This window comes from Molossus molossus, unplaced genomic scaffold, assembly GCF_014108415.1.
Source record: "Molossus molossus isolate mMolMol1 unplaced genomic scaffold, mMolMol1.p scaffold_m16_p_9, whole genome shotgun sequence".
In the NCBI taxonomy this organism is placed as follows: Eukaryota; Metazoa; Chordata; class Mammalia; order Chiroptera; family Molossidae; genus Molossus; species Molossus molossus.
In genome coordinates, this window is record NW_023425403.1 from 14,850,604 (window position 1) to 14,872,335 (window position 21,732).

The 21,732-nt window shown below is 40.7% G+C and overlaps 1 protein-coding gene and 1 pseudogene across 2 annotated transcripts in view; one reads left to right on the forward strand and one right to left on the reverse strand.

Annotated features, from left to right (window-relative positions):
- The window catches only part of MTUS1 (microtubule associated scaffold protein 1), a 136,639-nt gene that overhangs the window by 81,031 nt on the left and 33,876 nt on the right, over positions 1 to 21,732 (forward strand). Inside the window, exon 1 of one of the 2 annotated variants that reach the window (XM_036250039.1) lies at positions 12,480 to 12,897. The exons of the other annotated variant lie outside the window; for it this stretch is intronic. Within the exon in view, the coding sequence (XP_036105932.1) occupies positions 12,777 to 12,897 (121 nt within the window). The 5' untranslated portion in view covers positions 12,480 to 12,776. Of the gene's footprint in view, positions 1 to 12,479; positions 12,898 to 21,732 lie in introns of those variants that run through there. 2 annotated transcript variants of the gene reach the window in all.
- On the reverse strand, positions 3,982 to 5,273 carry LOC118622952 (annotated as a pseudogene).

Here is a 21,732-nt window from a genome sequence, read left to right on the forward strand (position 1 = left end):
TTTAAGACATTATCATCTTACATGCCTGTTTTAGTCTGAATTAAATATGAAACTTGGAAAGGCAGTCGTAATGTCTCAAGTCTATGATCATGTAAACTATGAGAAAGGATATTTCTCTGATAGGCATAGTACAAGCTCCTTCCTGATATAGAGAAAACCTACGAACGTTAGGCATTTTTTCTCAGCACATTGTTGGACTGAAATTAGGCCTTAATTCCAAAGCATATAATTGACCCTTGATAGGTAAGGTTATTGGAATGGAAAATTAACTCCTGACTAAGTGAGAAAAGAAATGGGAAGTTGAACGATGGTGTGGTTTTGTTTGGCAAAGCACTTAACCTTGGAGTAGAAATGGGCTGTATGACAGAGTTCAACAATGCTTTAATAATTGCAGTGGAAAGAAAGACATATTTTAAAGGGTCAGTGTTGCAATTTAATCTGGTGGAATGAACATGTATTTCCCCAAAATCAGAAACATGCCTTTTCTGGGTTTTTCAGGTTGGTGAGTTGTTATCATTTTAGACCAATGAGTCTGCTGAGGAAGAGTCACAGTGTGTTGGTTTTTGGAGGGACAGCTTTGATGCTAGGATGTGGTGTCCAAACAGCCAGTGACTTTGGGTGGATCATGTAACCTCTTTAATAGTAAATATGTTGCATAATTGAAATGGCTGATCACTAAGGTTTTCCCCTGCTCTCATATTCTGTGTCTACAAATCCCCCTGACTTTCTTCAGATTCCGCTTGCCATAGCCCCCTTTTGGGTGATACAGAGGACATTGCCTCCTCATACAAACATGTTCCTCCGAGCATTAAAGTCTAAACAATTGTACTGTGGCTTTGAGATAGCTCTTTTCTTTAAGTAGCAAACAGTGGTGAACATTAAGTTGACCAACTTCACATCCTTTCCTTTCAGTAAAATAGTCATTTAATTTTAATTAGAGCAGTTTGCTAAATTCTAAAAAGGTTAGCATTGTAGAGGTTTAGAAATCGCCATTTAGTTTTTAAAAATTTGAGTTTAAATAAAATTCAGAAAACTTTAGTCCTGTTTCATCACTTAAGTGATCACTTTAATAAGTTACATTTAGCATAGGGAGCATCGCCTAACTACTCTCGAATATTTGGGGCACTTCTGTATCATATTTAAAAATAATTCTGTGATGAGCATCTTTACAATGATCACTTTTAAAGTTTGGGGAAGTTTCTTGTGAAAGATTTTTTAAAGTAATATAACTACATCAAACCATGTGCATACTTGTAGTCACTCCCCTCAGGTAACCAAATTGCCTTCCGAAAGCTTCATGTCCATGTCCCCCAGGATTGGCAACATAAGAGTGCTGTCTTCACCATACTCTGGTCAACACTGGGTGCCATTTTAAAAAATTGTTGGCTAATGTAATCATTGAAAATTTTGTATAGCATTATTTTAGTTTAACCAAAGGTCAGTGATTGCAAAGACAATGCAGCGATCTCATATGACCACGGAGAGAAGCAGAAAGAGCACAGTCTTCAGAGGCATCGAGTGTTGGTTTAAATCTTGGTCTTGCCACATTGCACTTTTGTTCTGACCTTGGGCTAGGTGCTAAGCCTCTCCAACTCTCAAATGTCTCACTTGGGAATATGAGAATATTTGGGGACTAAGGCCCTGTGTGGGAGTCATTCTGACCCCATAGAATCGTTGCATCAAAAGCTCTCAAATGCTCGCTGCGGGGCGGTGGTGGTGGTGGTATTCCTCCCGTTCTTACGATTCTGGTGGCTTACTTTGAGTTCTTTTCCAGGAGCTGAATTATTTTAAATCCTGAAAGTCAAGAGCCATCTTCATGGGGTCTAGCTGTTGTAATTTATTTAAAGATTATGATGTTACAAGATTCTAGCCAACATTGACTATAAATAAAACTTGGTTTGCTGTTTCTAAGGAAGATGTCACGCATACCACACACTATGATTACCTTGGTTCCACCACACGTGAAGGCTGTTTGGGAAACCAAAGCACCCGCGTTGTATTTATCCAGCCCTGATTATTTTACACAAGAGCATCGGCGCCCGGTGCCACGGCGTCTGCCCAGAGAGCAGACGCAGCTCCTTCCAGATCCATTTACTAAATGCAGCCCAGGAGGGGTTGCGTTCTCTACCCCTTCTCCCAAGTGTTGGGAAGTGGATGCAAACCTGCTCTGATGAGGTGGTGCTGGGGTGGCCTGGGTTTCCCGTGGAGAGAGGAAGGATGAGGCCGTGGCTCAGGGTCGGGTTAGGACTGTCACTCTCCTCTTAGACTTCAGAAGTTATTTTGATTATATAATAAACTTGGTGTTTCAAAGCAGGGAAAAGTACAGATTATTTAATAAATGCCTGTTGGGACAAAGGCTATTTTTTTTGGCAGGAGCTAGATGCTTACTTCACATACTACAAATAAATACAGGGGCAAGAGTAGGTTGACAGTTGTTTGTATGGAAAATAATACAGTAATTAAATAATAATACAAGAACAGTCTATGTCAGGTACTCACAACGGTTAACCCACATTTGCCTCACCTTGTATATTCCAGATTGAAGTTTTATTTACACAAAAATCAGACTGATACGGCACTAAGAACAGAGACTTGGATAGAAAAGGCTTTCCAGAAACAATTATTTAAAAGAAAAGATGAATAATTATGGCCACAAAAGTTTTAGACTTCTCCTTTGTCAAAAATATCATAAACATGGTGATTGATGTTAACGAAAACTAGACTTATTGTGGTGTGATCATTTCACAATACGTACGAATATCGAATCATTATGTTGTACGCTTGAAACTAATACAATGTTATATGTTAATCATATCAATTAAAACATTATAAATAATGTTTACAAGCCAACAACCAAATGGGACGAGGTGCACAGCAGGTCTACTTCCTATAGGCTTCTTCAAGTCAGCAAGAGAAAGACGCCATAGCAGAAAAGTAAACGGACGACACAAAAGAAGAAATACGGAGGGCTAAGAAACATAAGGAAAAAGTTTGCTGGTTTTAAAAATGTGCTATCAGTTCTTATCTATTTTTAGTGAATGATGAGGTCCGTCATACCATCCTCGAAGGGGAGGATAAATTACAGCAGCTTTTCTGAAGCACTTCGGTGATGCGTGCTTTCTACCCAGGACCTCCATCTGTCAGAATTGATTCTAGGAAGAATGACTGATTGCTTTATTGCTTTCCAGAACTATTTAGAAGGGGGAAAAATTGGAACCAACCTGACTGATACAAACAACAGATGCCATTTCAATTGTGTTCATCGACATTTTAATAACATTTTGAAGCCATTACATAACAATATAGAGGATCATTTAATGCCATGAAAGATAAAATTTTTAGTTTAATAAGTTTATTAAGCTTTCATCAAATTTAGAAACTGGTTACAGAGCACTGTAATGTGCATGTAATTGAACTTTTTTTTTTTGAAAACAAATATACAACTTGGAATGGATTTGAGGCAAACTGTGCCATAAGCAGATTTTCTTTAAGCGGCTAAACAAAGTTTAAAAAGCAAGTAACAATAAAAGAAAATGTTTCTGGTACAGGACCAGCAGTACAAAAAAACAGTGTATGAGTACGTGGATAATACACCCGTTTTGCATTAGTGCAACTTTCAAGTACATGTTGTTGACTGTCCATAGTCTGCACAGAGTTACAACTCCACACTTCAAGGACAACATGCTGACAGTTTCTAAAGAAAACTAATTAAAAGAAAGGCATAACCCAGATGTTCCCTCATTTGACCAACTCCATCTAAGTTTAGATGTGCAGAAGGGCTTAGATATATCCAGAGTAAGCCACATGCAACATGTTACTTGATCAATTTTCTAAAATAAGGTTTCAGGACAATGACAGGTAGATAAGGGAAGAAAACATGGAGGAATGAAGTCACTATACATGCATATATATATATATTTTTTTTTTTTTTTTTGACAGTAGGAGGAACCTTTTACAGATAAGTTAGAAAAGGCAAACAATTTTGTACAAGAAATTTAACACATTCTGTACAATACCTTCACTTTGCTGTCATCATTTGTACAAACTCTTCATAGTTTACTTGACCATCACCATCAATATCTGCTTCCCCAATCATTTCATCAACCTCTTCATCTGTTAACTTCTCTCCAAGGTTTGTCATCGCATGGCAAAGCTCTGCTGCATTAATACGGCCATTGTCATCCTTATCACACACACAGAATGCTTCTCGAATTTCTTCTTCACTGTCTGTGTCTTTCATTCTTCTCGCTATCGTCAGAAATTCCGGGAAGTCGATTGTGCCCTTACTATCAGCATCCACTTCATTAAATGTGTCCTGTAACTCTGCTTCTGTGGGATTCTGCCCAAGAGACCTTATTACAGTCCCCAATTCTTTGTTGTTATAGTTCCATCACCATCCTTGTCAAATAGTGAAAAAGCTTCTTTGAATTCTGCAGTCTGCCCTTCGGCCACGCTGCAAGCGCTACTGGTCTCCAAGATGCGACACACAACCACTCAGCTCGCTCGCTCCACTCGGACTAATTCTAATTTAACTTTTATTTTTTTAAAATCCTACAATGGTCCTGGCCAGTTTGGCTCAGCGGTTAGAGTGTCAGCCTGCGGTCCAGAGAGACCCGGGTTCGGTTCCCGCTAAGGGCACGTACCTCGGTTGCAGTTTGTCCCCGGCCCTGGTTGGTCGTGCAGGTGGCAGCCATTCGATGTGTCCCTTTCACGTCGATGTTTCTCTCTCTCTTCCTCTCTCTCCCTCCTACTCTATCTGAACAAAAATGGGAAAAAATGTCCTCGGGTGAGGATTTAAAAAAAAAAATCCTACAATGAACATGTGTTTTTTTTAAATTTGTTTTTAAAACACTGTGCATGGGTAAAACATTGCTGCTCTTATTTTGGGAGACCAAAGAAATAAAAGGCAATGTCACTGATGTTGGAGAACTTACATTGTTATTGGGGGGGAGAGGGGGTGTTGTTGAAATTTTTTCTAATTATTTTACGTAAATTTTTGATCATTGTTTATAATATATCTTATAGGCTTTTTATTCCTCCTATTAAGGAATAGGACATTATGGAAAAAATGGAAGCCTGAGTTGAACATTCTACAATCAAACAGAGATTAGAGTGTAAGACCATAAAGATTATAAGTCATAAAAATGAAGAAAATGTGGCTATTAGTGTTCGGTTAGGGAAAGTAAGAGGATAAATGTTAAGATTGATACTCTGTGTTGGAAAAAGAGACTTGAATCTCTGATTTCAATACCAGTTTTCTCCAGTTTCTTCATGATCATTAACAATAGACAAATCAGACCATGTTTGGATGTACTTCCTAGCATCTAAGCAACCCTGCACAGCACATGTCAGAATCATGTCTAGAATCATAACATCATTGTTTTCTACAATCAAGTGTTTAAACACACACACACACACCCTCTATTCAGACTGCAGTGGGGTCTGTGATTCTCATTAAATATACTGTGATATCACAACACATTGACTGCCAATTACTTATATCATCCCTATAATATCTTTTGTTTTTTAAGCCTTACTAAAGACTTATACAACTTTTTCATTGTTCTTCTTTGTGTCATTAATAGAAACAGCTTATTCATAGGCTTTATAGAAAGCTATTCTGTCACGTAAGCTTTTTTAAAAGTTTATTTTTCTGCCTCGTGTTTGTTAAAAATAGAGGAAATACAGAAACATATAGCAAAGAAATGAAAAATCATGCCTACTCTAACTTCCAGACCATTGCTGGCATTTTGGTATATTTGCTTCAATATTCTTTTTTTTTGTTTTTGTTTTTGTTTTTTATCCTCACCCGAGGACATTTTTCCATTTTTGTACAGAGAGAGAGGAAGAGAGAGAGGGAAACATCGATGTGAAAGGGACACATCGAGTGGCTGCCACCCGCACGACCAACCAGGACCGGGGACAAACTGCAACCGAGGTACATGCCCTTAGCGGGAACCGAACCCGGGTCTCTCCGGACCGCAGGCGGACGCTCTAACCACTGAGCCAAACCGGCCAGGGCATGCTTCAATATTCTTTATTTTTGTTTATAGTTAAGATCCTACTATAATTACAATTTTAAATCATGGTTTTGTTTTTCCACTTGACATCTTAATACAAGCTTTGCTAAACTTCATAAAACTCATCTTATTCCTAATTTTTATAGTAGTAATTACAGTGTTTTATTTTAGGTACCAAAAGCTCCATAGATATTTTTTTTCCTTACTGTCCTTAGTGATCCGTATTATGTTCTCTCAAATAAAAATAGGTACTTCTCATTTATTTAGTCTAATTTCAGAAACTACAGATAGGACACAAGCGATAACAGCTAATCACTAAATAATCAAAGAATATTTTTGAGCCAGTTTAAAAATCTGTGCTTCCCCAAATACCTCAAAGTATATGTATTTACAAATTGCTGTTACTCCACTGCTTATTCAGTTATTTAAATGAGTGAATATATATATATAAAGTGTTTGAGTGAGTGCCTGGCACACCACAGATTGTCTTACATAAGAATTGGCTGTTCATGTTAATATAGATTGTCAAGGCTGCCCCTTTGCTTTGACTCACTTGTGCTAAATTGCCACCAGGGGGCAGAATATGTTTGGGAAAGCACTGAACCTAGTTTGAGCTGTTACTTAGTCTTTATCTACTTAGTGTACCTTACTTGTGTGCTTGTACTTTGCTGTACAAACAAGAACTATTCTTCCTGACTTTTAACTTTTTCTTTTCACCAGCACTGCTTCTCTTTATAGTTATTACAACATTATTTACTATGTTCCCTGTGTTGTACTTTACATCTCAATGACTGTTCTGTAACTACCAATTTGTATCTCTTAATCCCTTCACCTTTTTCATCCATTTCCCAATGCCCCTCCCATCTGGCAGCTGTCAAAATGTTCTCTGTATCTACGAGTCTGTGTTCTGTTTGTTCATTTGTTCTTTAGATTCTACATATAAGTGAAATCTTTCGACATCTGTCTTTCTCTGTCTGACTTATTTCACTCAGCACAATATCCCCTATGTCTATCCATGTTGCTGCAGATGGCAAGATTTTGTTCTTTTTTATAGCTGAGTCATATTCCATTGTATATGAATATATGCATATACACACCACTTCTTTATCCATTCATCCGTTGGTGGACACTTGGATTGCTTCCATACCTCGGCTATTGTAAATAATGCTGCAGTGAACATATGGATGCACATGTCTTTTCAATTTAATGTTTTGAGTTTCTTCAGATAAATACCCAGAAGTAGAATTGCTGGGTCCTTCGTTGTCTCTTATTATAGCATTTGTTTTAAAGTCTGTTTAGTCTGGTATAAGAATTGCTACCCCAGCTTTTTGTTGTTGTTTGTTTCCATTTTTATCAGTTATCTTTTTTCATTCCTTTACTTTAAGACTGTTTGTGTCTTTCCATCTGAAGCAAGTTTCTTGTAGACAGAATATGTAAGGGTCTTGTTTTGTTATCCATTCAACCACCATATGTCTTTTGATTGGAGCATTTAATCTATTTGCATTTCAAGTAATTGTTTATAGATATGTATTTATTGCCATTTTTGGTTTGGTGGTGATGAACTCTAGCTTTTGTTTTTTTGTTGTTGGTTTTTTTGTTTTTGTTTTTGTCTGGGAAGCTCTTTATCTGTCCTTCCATTCTAAATAATAGTTTTGCTAAGTAGAGTAATCTTGGTTGAAGGTATTTGTTTTCCATCACTTTGAATATTTCTTGCTAAGTCCTTTTGGCCTGCAGAGTTTCTGTTGAGAAATCAGCTGACAGTCTTATGGGAGCTCCCTTGTAGGTAACTAACTGCTTTTCTCTTGCTGCTTTTAAGATTTCTCTTTGTCTTTAACCTTTGGCTTTTTAATTATGATGTGTCTTGGTGTGGGACTCTCTGTACTTCCTGGACTTGTATGTCTAATTATTTTTTTAATAAATTTTCAATTCCTTGCTCTTTCTCTTCTCCTTCCAGCACCCCCATGATGTGAATGTTGATATGCTTTAAGTTGTCCGAAAGGCTTCTTAAACTGTCCTCATTTTTCTGGATTCTTTTTTCTTTTTTGTTGTTCTGATGGGATGTTTTCTTCTTTCTTATCTTCCAGATCATTGATTTGATCGTCTGCTTTATCTACTGTTGATTCCCTGTAGTGTATCCATCATTTCTGTCTGGTTCTTTTTATGTTTTTTGTCCCCATTTTTATATTTTCTATGTCTTTGTTGAATTTCTCATTAAGTTAATCAACTCTTCCTCTAAATTCATTGAACATTCTTTTTTTTTTAAATCCTCACCTGAGGACATTTTTTCATTTTTTATTCAGACAGAGCAAGAGGGAGAAAGAGGAAGAGAGAGAAACTTCAACATGAAAGGGACACATGGAGTGGTTGCCACCCGCATAACCCAACCAGGGCCTGGGACAAACTGCAACCGAAGTACATGCCCTTAGTGGGAACCGAACCCTGGTGTCTCTGGACAACAGGCTGATGCTCTAACTGCTGAGCCAAACTGGCCAGGGCCATTGAACATTCTTATAACCAGCGTTTTGAACTCTGCATCTGGAAGATTGCTTGTCTCTGTTTCGTTTAGTTCTTTTTCTGGAGTTTTGTTCTGTTCTTTCATTTGGGACATGTTTGTCTCCTCATTTTTTGGCTGCCTCCCTGTATTTGTTTCTGAGTATTAGGTAGAGCTGCTGTATCTTCCGGTCTTGGTAGAATGGCCTTGTCTAATAAGTAAGGTGTCCTGTAGGGCCCAGTGGCACAGCCTTTCCAGTCACCTGAGCTGGGTGCACCAGGTATGCCCCCCAACCTCCCCCACCCCCACTCCTTGGCTGTATGCACCCTGCTGTTGTAGTAGAGTCTTGACTGCTGTTGGCATGTCAGTGGGAAGAATTTACCCCCAGGCAGATTAGTTGTAAGGACAACAGTGGAGGATCTGCTATGTAGGGGCCAACCCCACAGAGCAGGACTAGCTTCAGTGGGGCTTTGGTGACCACTGAGTCCACCCCTTGAGTGTGTCATTTGTGGAGGTGGTTCTGTGTCATGGTCTAAAGCTATCTACCTGGAGTGCTGGCTCTGGGGCCTCCTGGGAGTTGCAGGCCAAGGTCAACCACTGCCTGTGCTCTGCCCAGGGCCACCTGGCATGAGCTACAGAATGATCTGCAATGGCTGTTACTTGTGCTGAGCTTGGAAATGCTTGGGAGAGCCAAACTGCAAACCCAGGCCAGCTGCTCCTAGCGCTGGCCCTGAGCCCACTTAGCAAGAGGTATGGGACATGTCAAAGCTAGATGCTACTTGTTTGAGAGATATTAGGAAAGTTTGTAGTATGAGCCAAGACAGGCCATTTGTATGGAAAAGTCACTGGAAATAGCTTGGGTGGGCCTGCAAGTTGGATGGGGCGGGGTCTCGGGGAATCAACAGGGCAGGGCAAACAGAGATAGCCAGGTTGATGGAAACTAAGATATGGCACTTGCTTGCCAGCTCTGTAGGGGTTAGGCTCAGCAAATGAACAGTGGCTCTGCCGGTACTTCTGCCTAGGAGAAAGCTGCCCCTTCAGCCCTTACATTATGTCAGGCAATCCAGTTCCTCCTTGTATGTCCATGGTACCTTTGGAGCTGCTGCTCCAGGGCTTGAGCTCAGAGGGCTTAAGCTCCAGTAAGTCAGTGTGTGGGCCCTTTAAGAGGAACTCAGCCATAGTCCCTGCTGGTTTTCACAGCCAGAAGTTATGGGGACTTCTCTACCTGACACTAGAACCCTGGGCTAGGGGTCTGGTTTGGGGCTGGGACCCCTTGCTTCTGGTAGGGGATCCTCAGCAGCTGAGATATTCCTCCCAGTTTTTCTGTTTTTATCCTCACTCGAGGACATTTTTTTGCATTTATCTTCAGATAGAGCAGGAGGGAGAGAGGGGTGAAGAGAGAGAAACACCGACGTGCGAGAGACACATTGAGTGGTTGCCACCCACACGACCCCAACTGGGGCCGGGGACAAACTGCAACCGAGGTACATGCCCTTAGTGGGAACTGAACCCGGGGCTCTCTGGTCCGCAGGCCGATGCTTTAACCGCTGAGCCAAACTGGCCAGGGCTCCTCCCAATTTTTATTCACCAAACGTCAGTGTGAGACCAGGCCGTTCTGTTTTTCCACCCCTCCTACCAGCCTCAATGTGGCCTCTTCTTTCTATCCTTAGTTATAGGACTTCTGTTCAGCTAGACCTCAGGCACTTCTGAATGATGGCTGTTCTGTAGTTTAGTTGTAATTTCGATGTGATTGTGGGAGGTTCTGAGTACCACATTTACATACACTGCCATCTTGACCAGAAGCCCTTCCTCTTTATTCTTGCAGTTCCTTGCTCTGCTGTTAAAAAAGATCATCAGCAACATTTACTTTTATTGATTTTGAGAGAGAGAGAGAGAGAGAGAGAGAGAGTAGAGAGACAGACAGGTTGATTTGTTGTTCCACTTATTTATGCATTCATTGGTAGATTCTTGTATATGCCCTGATTGGAGAACCCACAACCTTGGTGTATCAGGATGATGCTCTCACCAACGGAACTACATGGCCAAGGCTTGCAATGTTTACTTTTAATATATGTGGTAGCTAAAAATTTCAATGAATATGGTGAGTGGGTGGCATATTGTTAATTTTTTTATTTGAGTAGTCTAGGCTAAAGGATTTAGTTTTTGACCAGGGTAATTTAGAGATCACTATTACTTAACAAACCAACCCATCCCCTAAAACAACAACAAAAAACAATCCTATGTAGGTGGTGGTATGTCTTTTTTAAAAATTTTTTATCCTCACCCGAGGACACTTTTGAGTTTATCTTCAGATAGAGTGGGAAGGAGAGAGGGAAGGAGAGAGAGAAACATCGATGTGACAGAGACACATCGAGGGCTGCCACCCACGCGACCCCCACTGTGGCCAGGGACAAACTGCAACTGAGGTACATGCCCTTAGTGGGAACCGAACCTGGGACTCTCTGGTCCGTGGGCCAACGCTCTAACCGCTGAGCCAAACTGGCCAGGGTGGTATGTCTATTTTTAATAATAGTCATATTTAACTTTATTCTTCTGTTTACAGTTTTAACGCTGATGAGCATGTTGGTTTTTACAAGTTCTTGCGGGGGTTGGAGGAGAGGTGGTCATAGCATACTATTAATATGCAGAATCTGGACAAAAGGTGGATTTTTAATAATAATAATTAAAAAACTGTGATAGAATGTAAAAGCAATACTTAAATGTAGCTTTTTAAATGTTACTTCCTTGGTTATTTGTGCTTCAGTTACCATGGGTGCAATGTGTTTCCAAGATCCATTGCCTGCGTATGAACAAGTTGTATCTTTCCCACAGCTAAACCTTGATGCGTCACTGGGTTTGTCTCTTTTGTTGACAACCTCTAAAATGACAGGCTGGGGTTTGAGTGAAGAGGGAGAAGAAATTATTCAGAATTTCCTTTCCACTTCCCTCATCACACCCTACATGCTCTATAGAATTTCTAGAATAGTGAGTGCGTCCTGCTCATTTAATGGCAATTAATAGAACTATTTATAGTTAACAATGTCTACATTCATTTCTGATAATCGTGTCTTATTTTTTCTAAAAGGAAATCTTGGGAACAAGCATAGATCATTTTTTACACATTGTTTTCATGTACTTTCTTAGATTAAAAAAAGGTTAAGATTTGGGGCTGTTCCAGGTTTAATAATATTCGCTTTCCTCAAGTAACCTTATTGCCAGTATAATTTTCTTATGTCCATATCTTTATCTTCTGACTTCGTTTTTTGCCATCATATATTTAATGTACTTTCATAAGCCTCTCTACTATAATAAACATTTAAAGATCCCAGTAAAAACATACAACCATACCCCTCCCCGTGTTTCTAGTCTCAGCACTGGACTTGGAGAGGCTACCAGATTTCCTATAAATGCAATCTAGCAAGCAGTAAGTTGTCCTTAGAATACTGCCTACCTGACTAATTTGTATTCCTCTGAAACTGTTATATTATACCTGCTAGAGAAATTGCATTAACCTTTTATTGTTAGTTATTAGTGAGGTCCTCAGAACAGTGTTAACCCTGAAACTTTAAACTTTTATCAATCTGTCATTGCTATAATAGAAATCTTATTAAAAATTATAATAGAGAACATATATTGCTTGAAGCCATTTTTAAAAATTTTATCCAAGGTGTCAGGTTCATATATAGGCTTACATGTAAATAATTTGAAAAACTTCCCCGTGTTATTAGTGTGAATGTAATCAAAATTTTAAAAATCAATGCAGATTACTTTAATGAAGTCTTGATTTTTTTTCCCTATTACTAAATAAACACGAGGCGCTGTAAGTGGTTCATTTCCCTGAACAGTCCTCAGGTAGTTACAGAATGCGACATTATGGGTGGTTATATAAAGCTCCTGAGACCACCCACTTCCTCCTCCCCTTTGCCATCTCTGATGAGAACCATAACAACCCCATAAGCATGTACAGTGTGATGTAATTCGCAGGCTGCTTGCTGCTGGCTCTGCCAAGAGAAGATTTTATTCGGAGGAAGAGCATTGTTTTGGCAACATCTGGGAGAGAAAAGGGAAGCCAGAAACACTTGGACCGCTCTGGGTTTTGTTTTCCTTCTCTTTGTGTACGTGTGCTGGGATGACATTTGCTACGTAGGCATGTTTTCTCTTGCTGGCTTTCTTGGCCTCGGCGAGTGCTGGGTTTTAAAAAGATAGTGTGTGATGGTCCATGGAAGCTGTTTCCTGTGTGAAATCTTTCCACCTGCTCTGAAGACATGCTGTTGTCTCCCAAATTCTCCTTGTCCACCATCCACGTCCGCCTGACTGCCAAAGGACTGCTCCGGAATCTTCGCCTGCCTTCGGGCTTTAGGAAGAGCTCGGTTATTTTCCATACAGGTTTGTCTTGCGTTGATCTCTGGTTCGGGTGGCACGAGGGACATCTTGATTAACTTGCAGATGTTTGCAGAATTTTTTAACGAGATAGATTAAGTGGGGAAAGAAAGCTCTATGAGAGAACTAGGCTTAATTTGTAAAAAAAAAAAAAAAAAAAAGTCAGTTTTCTGTTGGTTCGACACATGAGTACTTGGAGTTTTTACTGCTTGCAAGCAGATGTGTGCCCGGCTTGTTTGTGGAAGCGGAATTATTACTTTGGAGCTCCCTAGCGTTTTTCTCTGATGGCAACCAAATCTGTGAAAACCTGCACCTGTCAAATTACGTTTTACTTCAAATGATTTTGGAAATAGGACAGAGGTAAATTAGGAATATTTTTCTTTCCCTTAAAGTGTGAGATGAGAGGTTTCTGTAGTTTTTCATTATGTAATTTCTCAATGAGATTATGATGTTAGTTGAATATACTAAAAGATTTCCATATTCTAAACATTTCTGAAATCAAACATCCTGATGGTCATGGAGAGGTAGTAAGTGAACCACAAATTAAGTTTTCCAAGGTTCACAGGGAAACTGTTTGCAGCTACAAAAGACTGCTTCTGACATTTATGCTTGTATCTGCTTTTTATTTTCTGTGCCTAAGATAGAAATCAGTGGCAGTGTCTATTTTAGGCATATGTAAACCTGAGTGTCCCTTTGAGGGGCTTCAGTAGCCTCACATGGTGGCCTCTTGTTCTAGAGGATAATTGCAACTATGGTAAATCAGTTGGTTTTATGCTGTAGGAACTAGAGTGCTGTTATATTTGATTTTGGCCGCTTAGTGTTAACTCTAATGGGATTGTTGGGGTCTGTAAATAGAAGATTGTTTTCCTGGTTCATGCGCATGTCAGCCCTTATGCATCTTGTTTATCCTCTGTCCCTAGAGGTTTTCCCAGCGGACTGTTTTCAGTTTTCCCAGAGGCATCTCCCTTCTCCGTGGGATGATTCTTTTTCCCAGCACCTCTTCCTCATGTTTCATAGCTCCCCTCGCTTGTCGCTGGAGTCAGCCAGCCTCTCCCTCCCGGTCTGAGCTGACACCGCAGGTGAATGTGAACGAGGCAGGGTAGGCTAACAGCGGCTCCATCCTCCCAGCCCAAATAAATGTCCCTGTGAGTTTTTCAACCCTAGAAAACAAAAAGGTGAAAAAATAAAACAAAAGAGTGCCCTATTTTTTATAATAATTTATATGATCTTAGGTAGCTCCAAAAGCTTTTCATTTTAACTTAAAAGACTAATCCCTACTCCAGGTTAAAAAGGAAAATCCAACAGTACAGAGGGTTGTACAGGTCTAAGGGAGCCTCTCTCACGGGGCGTTGCAGCCTCCTGGTCACGTCTGATCACGTGTAAGCCTAGCGGATCTTTGCTGTCCTTTGTGATACAGGAGTGGTAGCATACTACATACACTCTTCTGTAGCTTGCCTTTTAAAGTTAGTATCTCTTAGATGTCCACATTAACACATTTAGTTATCTCCTTCTTTTTAATGGTCATGTAATATCCCATTGTCTAGCGAGCCCTGATTTATTCCCCCAGTCTTCTGTTAGTGAACATTTCAGGTTGCTTGGAGTATTTTTGTGAAGCAGATGCCTTTCCAAGGCAGCCTAAGCAAAAGAGACACGGCTTTCATGACCAGAGCTGAACTAACAGGGATATGTTAGCTGCGTTTTATTTTCCAAATTTATATAAACATGTCTTGAAACATTCATTTAATTGATTTTCAGAGCTGGAGTACACTTAGAAGAGATCTAAGTTGATCTTATTTTACACCAAGGAGTCCGAGGCCCAGAGAAGTGAACAAACTCACCCAAAGGCACACAGGCTGGCTGAGATGGGACCCAGACCTGGGACCTCTGTTTAGAATTTCCGGCTTATAGAGTTTCACCGGCTGTGAATTTTGCTGTGATTCTGTTGGGTCCAGTGAACAGAGTGATGAAAAAAAGTTTTGTGTGTGGAGTATTTTAAAGTTATGTCAAGTATATAAATTCTACTCACCCCTAGTAATAATCTTTTGAGAGCTTGTCCATATCACATAACTTTAAGGTCTGAGAACTCTTCCAGTAGAACAGATAATGAAGATGTTGCATCTGTGTCTGCAGTGGTGTTGACCCGGATTCCGAGAGTCCTGGGTTGTATACAGCCTTGGTTCTGCTAGTAACCAGGTCATTGACTTTGATCACTTAACCACATGGGGCTACAACGTAAAGGAATCCGAAGAGATGATTTCCGAGGTCCTTTTAACCTGAGATTCTGTGAAATCTGTCGATTTTAAACATCCAGGATGTGTTACTGACACCTGAAAACTCATCTCATCTAAACTAATTCTCTTCTTACCTCTCAAACTCAGTTAATACACCTGATTGACTTCTCTTCATGACACCATGTTTTTCCCTTATCCCATCATCAAATCTCAGTCACCTTGAATCATTGTTCTTCCTCATTTATCCACAACTTACTGGTTGCAAGAACCTAAGTCTGTCCTATGAAATCTCTATTTGTTTTTACCTTCTGCCGTTTAAGCTGGGACCTCAGGATATTATGTGGAATTGCCCAAAAAACAAAAAGGTGTTCCAGGCAGAGAAAACCGCATGTGAAGGCTCGGAGGTGAGGGGAGAGGACGGCTTCTTCAAGGAAATGAGGAATTTGAATATGCCTGGGTGTGACTGTGGGGAGAGAGGTGCTGGCAATCAGGATGGCGATGAGAGGGACCCAGACAGAGCAGGCTCCTTCACTGAACCCTCACATGGCGCTCTGCGGCTCAGTGTATTGTGACTGTGTGGCGCCCATCGACACGCTGTGTTTTCGGATCCAGCATGTAATTCCCTCTGTAAACGGGCACGAAAAGAAAGTGGGTTTGTCGGCGTTCTGAGTGCTGTTGCCGGGCGCCAGGCCCGGGTGAAGACCTCAGCGGCGGGCAGTGCTGACACCTGAGGAGCGCGGAGCCCAGCGTGGTGTCAGGGACTGCCAAGGTGCTGGCCCGCTCCCCCCAGGGCTCAGCTCAGTCTGCTGCAGGATTCTGCCTCAACGGGGTAGTTCCAACTTTATAATGAGTCAGTGAAGGGAAAAGAATCTTCTAAGGACAAATATTTCTTGCCACCAGTTTTATTAGAATTCCGTTTTCCTGTGAGGCTGGACGTAGCTATATTAATGATTCTGAAAAGTGCCTTTTTGAGCCTTAAAGAGTAAATGCTCTCCTTGATCCAAGTGAAGGCTCTTACACTAATAAATGAAATTTTTTTTGCTGAGCTAGTGACATTAAAAGCACATTGATGATTCCCACTCTGTCTCCCTCTCTCCCTCCCTCCCCCTCCGTCTCTCTCCCCATTCCTCTCTTTCTAAAATCAATGAGAGCATATCCTCAGGTGAGAATATTTTTTAAAAGCAATTACTATAGCCCTGGCTGGTTTGGCTCAGCAGTTAGAGCTTTGGCCCGTGGACCCAAGAGTTGTGGGTTCGATTCCAGTCAAGGGCAGTACCACAGTTGCAGTTCAATTCCCAGCTCTGGTTGGGGGAGGCAACCAATCGATGTGTGTGTCTCACATCAATGTTTTTCTCTCTCTCTCTCCCTCCCACTCTGAAAATAAATGGAAAAATATCCTTGGGAGAGGATTTAAAAAAAGTAATTACAGTAGCAAAAGGGAGGGATGTACATACATACATAGAGAGGAAAGACAGGAGAATTATTAACAGAAAATATTTTCGTTTCCTTAAAGGTACCCAAGGATGGATGGAGATACAAGTATGTCCATTTATTGATTCTAGAGAGAGAAGAAGGACGAGGGAGAGGAAGGGAGGGAGAGAAACATTAATATGAGAGAGAAACATTGGGATATTGAACCCCACCCCCAACTTAGGTATGTGCCCTGACTGGGAATCAAACCTGCACCCTTTTGGTGTATGGGATGATGCTCCAACCAACGGAGCCATACTGGCCAGGGCGAGGAGAACTATTTTGACTGGATATTCTGTAAATGTGAAGCAGAATGTGAATACATTTGTTTAATTAGAATGAAAGTCATCACATTATGTTTTTGTTTGGTATTCTTTTTTGAGACTGTCCAGTAGAAATGGTTTTTGTAAAATATGTTTGTATTGTTTTTGTTTTTTTGAGAAAGAGGAAGGGAGAGAGAGAGAAACATCGATGTGAGAGAGAAATATCTATCAGCTGCCTCCTGCACACCTCCTTCTGGGGATCGAATGCACAATCCTGGGCGTGTGCCCTGATCTGGAATCGAACCAGTACCTCTCAGTCCACAGGACGACACTCAATCCACTGAGCCACCCAGGCCGGGCCAGTAGAACTTCTTTTAGCTGCAGCTTGTTGAGACAATTAAGGTGGAGCTAATTTGTCTCACCTAAAAAGCAGCTCTGACCTTGGTGGGTGGCTCAGCAATGTCAGGATCAACATCTCTGCTGTTTTCTTAGCACTTTCCTCATGACTGTTGCTTCATGATCTCACAATGGCTGCTCCCAGCAGGAAAAAAAAAAATAGGGACGGGGTGGTGCCAAATCACTAAAGCTTACGTTTCACTGGCTAAGTCTCAGTCACATGGCTGTCTCTGCCCACAAGGGACTCTGGGATATTGAGTGTTTGAATTCTCCAGTCACTGTAGTGCATGCAGGTATAAGAGGGGCTGAGCCTTCCTGTGTAGTCCTGCCACCGAGAAGGCAAAACAGTGCTTTCCAAAGGTGTTATTAGCTGCTTTATACATAAGGACAGTACAGACATAAGGTTGAATCTCACAATAGACCTTGTTGTTTTTTCTCTTTTATAATATGAAATTTTTTTGGTAATGATTACCTATTTTGTAATTAGTCAATTAAATGCTTTCAAGTCATTTTGTTGTTTGAACATAGAGATTAATATTTCATTTTGATCTCTTAAAATAATACACTGAGAGAGAATGTTCTCAACTTTAGATGTGGCTTTTATATACTTAAAATACATTAACAAAAGATGGGTGTTTTATAGTGTATTTTTGGTGGGTACCCTCTTCCTGCATTGTTAAGTTTTATATAAATTCAAATCAATAATTGATGACATGAGTAATAACTTTTTAAAATCTCTTGGTAAGATTATGTCGGTCACTGTGTGTCCGCTGTTCATAGAAAGTGTGTGTGCGTAATATTCAGGGCAGTGGGAAATAGAGCTGATTGCGCCTCAGGAAAGTGGCAGGTGATGAAATCTGGACAGTGCTATGGAGCAGGTGAGGTTAGCACAGACTCTCTGGAGGAGAGAAGCGTCAGAGCTGGTGACCCACACCTTCCTCACCGTGACCCACACCGTCCCCTGCCTCTTGCCCGCCCATTCCTGTGTGCTAAATCTACTCTTCTTAGTGCTGTTTCCTGGCTGGAAACCTGTGACTCATCCCAGGTTCCCTCGATCCAGCTGGTCACTAATCCTCCTCTTCTGCCTCATAAACACATTCATGCTTTCCTGCCTGTTCTTACTGCCACTGACCCCTGGGTTTCTGTTGCTGAACCTCCCTCCTGACCTCACCCCCTCAGATTTTCTCACACAGCGCCTGTCTCCTGCTCAGCATTGTTCTGTGCCTCCTACAAGATAAAGTTGCAGCACATATGCTCTTGCCCCCGTTTATGCTTCCAGCCGCTTCCTCTTGCCGTAGCTTCAGGAGTGCTGACGTCGGCATGGCTTCCAGGGCCTCCGGGCCTCCTGTGCCTCCTGTGCCTCTGCATGTGCTGCTTATCTGTCTGCCGAGCGTGCGCATGTCCATCCTGTCTGTAGAACCCTTTCTTTTTTTTTTTTTTCCCAGATAGAGCGGGAGGGAGAGAGAGGAAGAGAGAAAGAGAGAGAGAGAAACATCGGCGTGAAGGGACACATCGAGTGGCTGCCACCCGCACGACCAACCAGGGCCAGGGACAAACTGCAACCGAAGTATGTGCCCTTAGAGGGAACCGAACCCGGGTCTCTCTGTACCGCAGGCCGACGCTCCAACCGCTGAGCCAAACCGGCCAGGGCTGTAGAACCCTTTCTTGACAACCCCGGATCCAGGTGTTTCTCCATCTGAACTTTCACCGCACTGGATACTAATTCTGCCAATTGTCAAACCCTGTTGCCATTGCTGATGGCATCTTTCTATCTCTGCTACAGAGAAGTTCCTTAAAAGCAAGGACCAGTTTGTTAAAAAAGACACCTGTTAGACATTTACTGGATGAACAGTAATTGGTTGAGTGATTGATCCTTTTTTAATTTTGAGAAAGTGGAAACTGTTCATTAATTTTTTATTTTTCTTTCCTGCTATGGATTCTGTCTTGTGATACTAAGGAACCAATGTGGCTTTCAAATCAACATAAAAAATAAGTTATTTTTCATAAGTACAAAATTTTAGTACAGAATTGGTAAGGTAAATTATAAGGAAAAATGAAGTAAAGCAACTATGAAAGTGATTGAAGAGATATATTTAAAATATGTGTACAAGTGATGAGTTACACAGATATTTTTTGCCCCTGCTGTTAATTCTTTGTGTGTTGTTGTTACCTTCCAAAGCTGACTTAATCTTCTGTATACTTTTTATTTATTTGTTATTGTTTGTTTATATTTTTTATTCAGCAAGAGTAATAGTTGACCTACACTGAGTATTTTTTTTATTGTTGAAAGTATTACAGATGTCCCCCTTTTTTCCCCACTGACCCCCTCCTTCCGACTCCCACCCCCCTCCTTTCCCCAGCCTAATGTCTGTGTCCATTGGTTGTGCATATGTGCATATAAGTTCTTTGGTTAATTTATCCCCCGCCCCCCCATCCCTCTAAGGTTTGTCAGTCTGTTCCCTACTTCCATGACTCTGGATCTCTTTTGGTTGACAGCTTATTGTGTTCACTATGTTCCAAAAATAAGTGAGATCATGTGGTACTTGTCTTTTTCTGAGTGGCTTATTTCACTTAGCATAATACTGTCCAGGTCCCTCCATGTCCTCTCAAAGGGTAAGAGATCTCTCTTTCTTACAGCTGCATAGTATTTCACTGTGTACATGTACCACAGCTTTTTTATCCACTCATGTACTTATGGGCACTTGGACTGTTTCCATATCTTAGCTATTGTAAATAGCGCTGCTGTGAACATAAGGGTGCATATATTCTTCCTGATTAGTGTTTCAGGATTCTTAAGATAGATCCAAGAAATGGCATCACTGGGTCAAATGACAGTTCTATTTTTAATTTTTTGAGGTAACACCATATTGTTTTCCATAGTGGCTGCACCAGTCTGCATTCCCATCAGCGGTGTACTAGAGTCCCCTTTTCTCCACACCCTCGCCAACACTTGTTGTTTGATGATTTGTTGATGGTAGCCATTCTGGCAGGTGTGAGGTGATATCTCATAGTCATTTTAATTTGCATTTCTCTGATGATTAGAGATATTAAACATTTCTTCATATGTCTCCTGGCCATTTGTATGTTGTGTTTGGAGAAGTGTCTATTCAGGTCCTCTGCTCATTTTTTTAATTGAATTGTTTGTCTACCTTTTGTTGAGTTGTATGAGTACTCTATATATTTTGGATATTACCTCCTTATCCAATGTATCATTGGCAAATATGTTCTCCCAGACATGGGTTCCCTTTTCACCTTGATGCTGGTTTCTTTTGCTGTACAGAAGCTTTTTAGTTTGATGTATGTATTCCCATGGGTGATCAGTTCTTAATTGGACACACCCTTTTATTAGAACACATATTGCCCAATAATTTGCATTTTATTGCTTTGTTTTTGTGGACTATTTCAGGGTAAACACCCATCATCTAATACTGAGGAAACACTGACTGAAAGAACTATTAAGGCTTTTAAATATATAGGTTCAGATTAAGCCAGAAAGAAGAGAATCAGCTGTCTGTCCAGGGTACAGATAGAAATGGAGAGAATCCTCACCAGCCTATCAGTTCATTACCTATGTTTTATTAACCCACAGACATTAGTTTTCAATACAGTATATAGTAGAAAGCACAGACCACCTAATGACTTGCCTACATTCAGGTAGGTGGATATGTGAAAGTCATTCAGGAAGAGATTAATACCAGGGATCCCTGTACACTACCAACCTCTTGTACATGCCTCCCCTGTTCCCCAGAATCCCAGGGAAGGTCCACCTGACCACAGCAAAACCATCACAGTAGATTTTGATAAATATTTGGTGAGTGAATGAGCAGGTCAATGAGTGTACAAAACACAAGACCACATTATTACTACACTCTGTGTTTAGTTTTGGGTTTCATGGAAGCCAAGGCACTGTCCTGGTCTCTAAGTTGATTTTAATATTTAGAAATCCAGGAGATTCAGTGAGTGACTTGTTTGGCTTTCGGATGGAAGCATGCTCAGCAGCATAGTATGTGATGATTGTCAGCCCGTCTCTCGAAAATGGTATTTCGCCTTGAGATTCGGATCTAGGTGCCTGAGTGATTGAGCCTGAAACAAAAGGGGACGAGGGTCTATTTTCGTCTCCTTTAAGAAGCTGATAACTAAGATCATTAGGCTAGTTTTAAATTTTATGAAATTGAGGTTTCTGAGTAAGAAAGAACAAAGATAGCAAACATTATTATCCAGCTGTTTTTCAAGTAAGCACATGTCTTTGATTCAGGACTTTTTTTTCCTGATGGAGGTTTCCGTTTTATTAGAGTGAATCCTGGGAAGGTCAGGTCAGACACTATAATGGTAATTATCTTGTTGAGAGACAAGATTCTATGTAGAAGTTAACATTTAATTGAAAGGTTTCTGATTAAATTGCTCCTTTGAAATCGGAACATATCTTGTTATGAGGTATAACAAACAAAATATCGTGTGCCTTTAAGTAGAGCTGCTTTATC